We start from the raw sequence: 5000 nt of genomic DNA on the forward strand, positions 1-5000 counted from the left end.
ATCAGGATCAGCAGAAATATAATAGAATAAACTCGGCCCCCAGGGGCTACCAGGTGCCTCCACAGGAACCACATTGGAGACCATTGCTTTATAGTATAATCTTGGAGTGTTTTGACCTCAGCTCTTCGTGTCTGGTTGCAGGTTGAGCCACTGATCCAGAAAGGCCATGAGAATCTGGTCCACCACATCCTGCTATATCAGTGTGAAAGCACCCTGAACGAAAGCGAACTGGAAACGGGACACGAGTGCTTCCATCCCAACATGCCTGACTCCTTCATGACATGCCAAACTGTCATTTTTGCATGGGCCATTGGTGGAGAGGTGAGAAGCAGCTTTCGGCAATTAGAAACGTAGTCCCAAATAATTGTTCTTTATCATTTTTTTCTTTTTGCAGGGTTTAACTTATCCTTCACATGTCGGAATGTCAATAGGAACAGCAGCAGATCCGGTCTATGTGCTGTTGGAGATTCATTATGACAACCCTGCTTTACAGAGAAGTACACCACCTTCTCCACCTTCTCCACACATCACAGTAATTCTGTTAAAGTCTGTGCTGATTTACAGACTGGGGACAGAGTCAGGCCACCAAGAGCAAATCATGTGGCCGATTATTTGAGTTTCGTTTTAAAGGATTAAAAAAGGAGCAAAAGTATCCCATCATGCAATCCAAGGATGCTTCTCTTAGTTCCTTTCCTTGCTTTATAGTTCCTACCTCTAAGGAAGCAAATAATGGCTGAGAGATCTTCCCAGAAGATGCTCCTCTAGATTTTTTTGGAGTGTGCATGTGAAGATTCATTCAGACACAAGGGTGTAAGTAAAGTCAGGTACTGATGGAGGCGAGAAAAAGTGAGGAAGTTCCTGCCATGCAGTCAGCATTCACATTAATTCAAATGTGTTCTATAGTGTTGAAGCTCTATAGCAGGAGATCTTCCACTCCAATCCAGATGTTCTTTGTGCACAGGGGCATTGTCATGCTGGAACATGTTTGAGTCTCCTAATTCAAAATTTCATGGTGCTGCATCCAAAACGCCTTCAGTGTGCTTTCAGATTTGTGATAACAGATTAGTAAAGAAACACATATGGCAGGAAAAATCAGGTGTCCCAATCCTTTTGTCCAAGTTGTTTACCTTAAGTACACCTAACCTTCTGATCTTTTTCTACCAGGTATAGTTGACAGTTCCGGCCTGCGACTGTTCTACACCCCGAGGTTGCGGAGTTACGATGCAGGGGTGATAGAAACAGGGGTATGGGTAAGTCTTTACCACATGCTGCCTCCTGGGATGCAGGACTACGTCACAGAGGGTCACTGCATGCAAGAGTGTCTTCAGGAGGTACGATTCACACGTCTACACCTTCCTTTTAATGAGTGTTTAACTATTAAACATGTCCATCCCTCTGCTCTACTCTACTCTGCTCAGTCTTTGGACAACGAGATGCCCAGTGGTGTCCAGGTGTTTGCAGTCCTGCTCCATGCTCACCTGGCCGGGAGAGCCATCAGGACCAGACATTTCCGTCAGCAGGTTGAGCTTCCTCCTCTGTCCTCAGATGAGCACTTCGACTTTAACTACCAGGAGTTCCAGCCACTCGACCCAGAACGCCAGCTTTTGCCCGTTAGTATTCTGCTGTCTTTTGCATCAGAATTATCTACTTTATTCTGGTTAAAAAGTGAAAATTAATCAAATTAATTTGATGTACAATTTCCTCTTTCTCTGATTTACTAATGATGTATTTCTGCCTCTGACATTTTATCTACTATATTCTTTTGCTCGATTGCATTCTACTTTCCTGTTGCCTCTTTCTTAATTCAATCTAAACAGTTTATTGTGTACTTGATTTGATCTACATTGTGTGTGTGTATATATATATAGAGCGAGAGAGAGAGAGAGAGAGAGAGAGAGAGACTATCTTGCTTCTGCCTCACCTTTTTTTTAATTTCATTTTAGATAAAAAAAATTGCATCTGCCTCAGTTTGATCTACTTTAGTGCACTACAGGCTCTGTTCTGTTTTTGCCTACTTTATTCTAGTGTATTTCTGCCCTTGTCTCAGTTCTGCACAGGTTTTTTATTTTTTTTTGTATTGAATCACATTTTAGTGTTTGCTTTATTTTTATATCCTACTAAAATCAGATTCACCCACTTTATTTCTGTATCGTACTCTGCCTCAGCTGCCTCAGTTATTACACACCTAATGGTAGTGTTGATGTGCTGTTTTTACTGCCTCCAGGGGGATTCATTAATCACTGAGTGCATCTATAACACTAAAAGCAGGAAGAACATGACATGGGTAAGATTACTGGCTTGCATTGCACTTGGTTTTAGACCTGTGAGGTCTCATATGTCTTATTATAGTGACAACTTTTCTCTATCAGTCATGCCTCTGTGTATTTCATTAGCTGTAATGAGTGGAAATAATCAGCACAATTCACTATAAATTGCAGTGACATTAAAGGAAATTGGATGCTAATTAGCTGAATTCCGTGTCACTGTATTATTATTGTTATTATTATTGTTATTAGGATCGAATTGAAGCAAATGCACAATTAACTCTTTTACACAATCACATGATGCTCAGTTACTAAGACATATAGTACAGACTGCTGTCAGTCTCTAAATCCATTTTTTTATGGATCTTTTATTTTATTAGCAATACAAAATATTTCTCAATCCAGTTTTACAAAAAAATTGCTCTTTTTTATGCAAAGGCACATCGATCCAAAAAGTGGGAACATCTGGCCAAATGTATGTTTTTTTTTATTTTTATGAAAAGATGCAAATTATGTAAATTTTTCATTGCAGCAAATTAATTTATTTTATTATTTCAACAAACCAATTAATGTTTTATTGCAGCCATTTTTATTTTATTATTATTGCAGTAAAATTATTTACATTTCTATTTTTAATTATTTTCATTCTTTATTGCAGCAAATGATTTCATTGTTTTAATTATTATTCGCTTTTTATCACAAAAATGTTTTCATTTTCGTGGCAGAAAATTATTTACATTTTTGCAGATATCAATATGCAGTTATTTGATATTTAATGAAATTTTTTTAAACAAACAAAAACTAATGGTGATGTTTGTGATGTTCTAATACTGAAGTTTGGAAACATTTCTATTGCAGGTTAAGAATTGTCATGAGGAATGTAAAGTCCAGAGCGTAATATTATAATTTCTGACTATTCAGACCTCACCAGCACCCTCAAGAAAGATTTGCAAACCCCTGGATGATTGCACCCGTCAGCAGAAAAATAATAAAAGCATATAGATTAGACAGATGAAGTAATACGGTGGGAGTTTGTCAGCGTAATCTGTGTCTCTGCAGGGTGGATTAAGCACGAGGGATGAGATGTGCTTGTCGTACCTGCTGTACTACCCTCGGATCAACCTGACCAGGTGCGAGAGTCTTCCCGAGATCACCGGCCAGCTCAAATTCATCGGAGTCAAGAAAATACAGAGGCCTCTTAGGTGAGTAGATAAAATGTAAATAGAAATGCCCTGTAGTAGAGAATAGAGTACAGTACAGAATACAGTATAGTACAGTGTAGTATAAAATACAGTATAATACAGTGTAGTCTTGAATACAGATGTTGTGGCCTACAGGGTTTCTGTACCTCTAAGAAAACATGATAATATGTTGCTAAGAAACTGCTCAACATGAAGACATAAAGAAGTGCCCTCCATAATGGCTGTCCATAAAGAAACATGCCTAATAGGCACCATTTCAGTGGACAAAATGGGATGCAGTGCCCTATAGGCTACAATACATGTGAGAAGATGGGATCAAGTGCCCTATAAGTGCTCTGAAGGGCTGTGGGACCCTTTTATAGGCCCACTGACTCTTTTTTTATAGTTTTTCCCTGCCCCTCAGCCAGCCCCTCGTATAGCATTTTAAAACATCTCCAGACTTGTGTTGTGGTTTGTGTAAGTTAAAGGTACAAAAAAAAAAATTCAAAAAAAGTTATTGAAGGTCAGGGGTCAGGTTCATCACAACAAACTCTCATAACCATGATCTGCACATATGTGTAGAAAAAGAACAATGGGTCCCGAGCTTCACTAAGCGAAAGAGGACAAAATGTTTTGTTTTTTCTTTTCCAAACTAATGCCTTGTAAAAACCCTCTCAGGTCTGGTGCTAATAAACCCGCGAGAGCAGACGCGAGTGCTGAAGCCCTACAGTTCAATCCTCTCTCTCACACAAAGCCGTGCAAAACTTTCCTCCTCCTCATCTACATGTTATATAATGGGTCACATTTAACCTCTGGGATCTGAGCGTTCATAAGATTATACAGGACTGCACAACTACACATCACTAATCATGACTGAGAAATATCAACTTTTTATGGCTGTGTGTTTGTTTGCATATGAGCAATGTGTGTGTGTGTGTGTGTGTGTGTGTGTGTGTGTGTGTGTGTGTGTGTCTGTGTGTGTGTGTGTGTGTGTGTGTGTGTGTGTGTGTGTGTGTGTGTGTGTGTGTGTGGTAGGGGGTTCTAAAATGGAAACCATGTGACAGGCTCCCCTTGATGCCTTGTGTTTACTCTCTCCTCCTACTGCCATGAGCTGTTTTGTGCTCTACAGATGGATGTTTTCAAGTTATGGACGAGGCAATGCTACACAGATGTAGATCTTTAAACCCCCACCAACCGCATCTCACACACACACACACACACACACACACTCTCTCTCTCTCTCTCTCTCTCTCTCTCTCTCTCTCTCTCTCTTTCTCTCACTCTTTTTCTCTCCTTCTCTCTGTGCTATATAAATAAGACCATCATAAAAAGTTAGAAACAGCATTCTAGTGTCAAGTTCTGTTTCTGTATGAATATAACCACTTTATTCCACAGCACTCGATTCTGTTTGAGTTTTTCTGGCACCAAGTCCAATCAGAGGTTCTACAATAAACCCGGCCATGACTTTGTCAGGACTCAAATGCACTCCGACATTGGATAATTTTTCCCTACAACAGCACCATACATCAGCACTTCATCAAGGACAGAAACATAA

At 39.7% G+C, this 5000-nt stretch overlaps 1 protein-coding gene and 1 long non-coding RNA gene across 2 annotated transcripts in view; one reads left to right on the forward strand and one right to left on the reverse strand.

Annotated features, from left to right (window-relative positions):
• moxd1 (monooxygenase, DBH-like 1) overlaps positions 1–5000 on the forward strand; it is a 12643-nt gene that overhangs the window by 6151 nt on the left and 1492 nt on the right. The window contains exons 5-10 of the mRNA XM_083535717.1: positions 142–321; positions 395–497; positions 1165–1331; positions 1419–1610; positions 2225–2284; positions 3324–3466. Of these exons, the coding sequence (XP_083391843.1) occupies positions 142–321; positions 395–497; positions 1165–1331; positions 1419–1610; positions 2225–2284; positions 3324–3466 (845 nt within the window). The remainder of the gene's footprint in view (positions 1–141; positions 322–394; positions 498–1164; positions 1332–1418; positions 1611–2224; positions 2285–3323; positions 3467–5000) is intronic.
• Positions 3956–5000, reverse strand: part of LOC310722920 — a 1311-nt gene continuing 266 nt past the window's right edge. Inside the window, exon 2 of the long non-coding RNA XR_014532542.1 lies at positions 3956–4977. This is a non-coding gene — a long non-coding RNA (uncharacterized lncRNA). The remainder of the gene's footprint in view (positions 4978–5000) is intronic.

The sequence above is a fragment of the Silurus aristotelis genome (genome assembly GCF_946808225.1).
Source record: "Silurus aristotelis genome assembly, chromosome: 29".
Classification (NCBI taxonomy): domain Eukaryota; kingdom Metazoa; phylum Chordata; class Actinopteri; order Siluriformes; family Siluridae; genus Silurus; species Silurus aristotelis.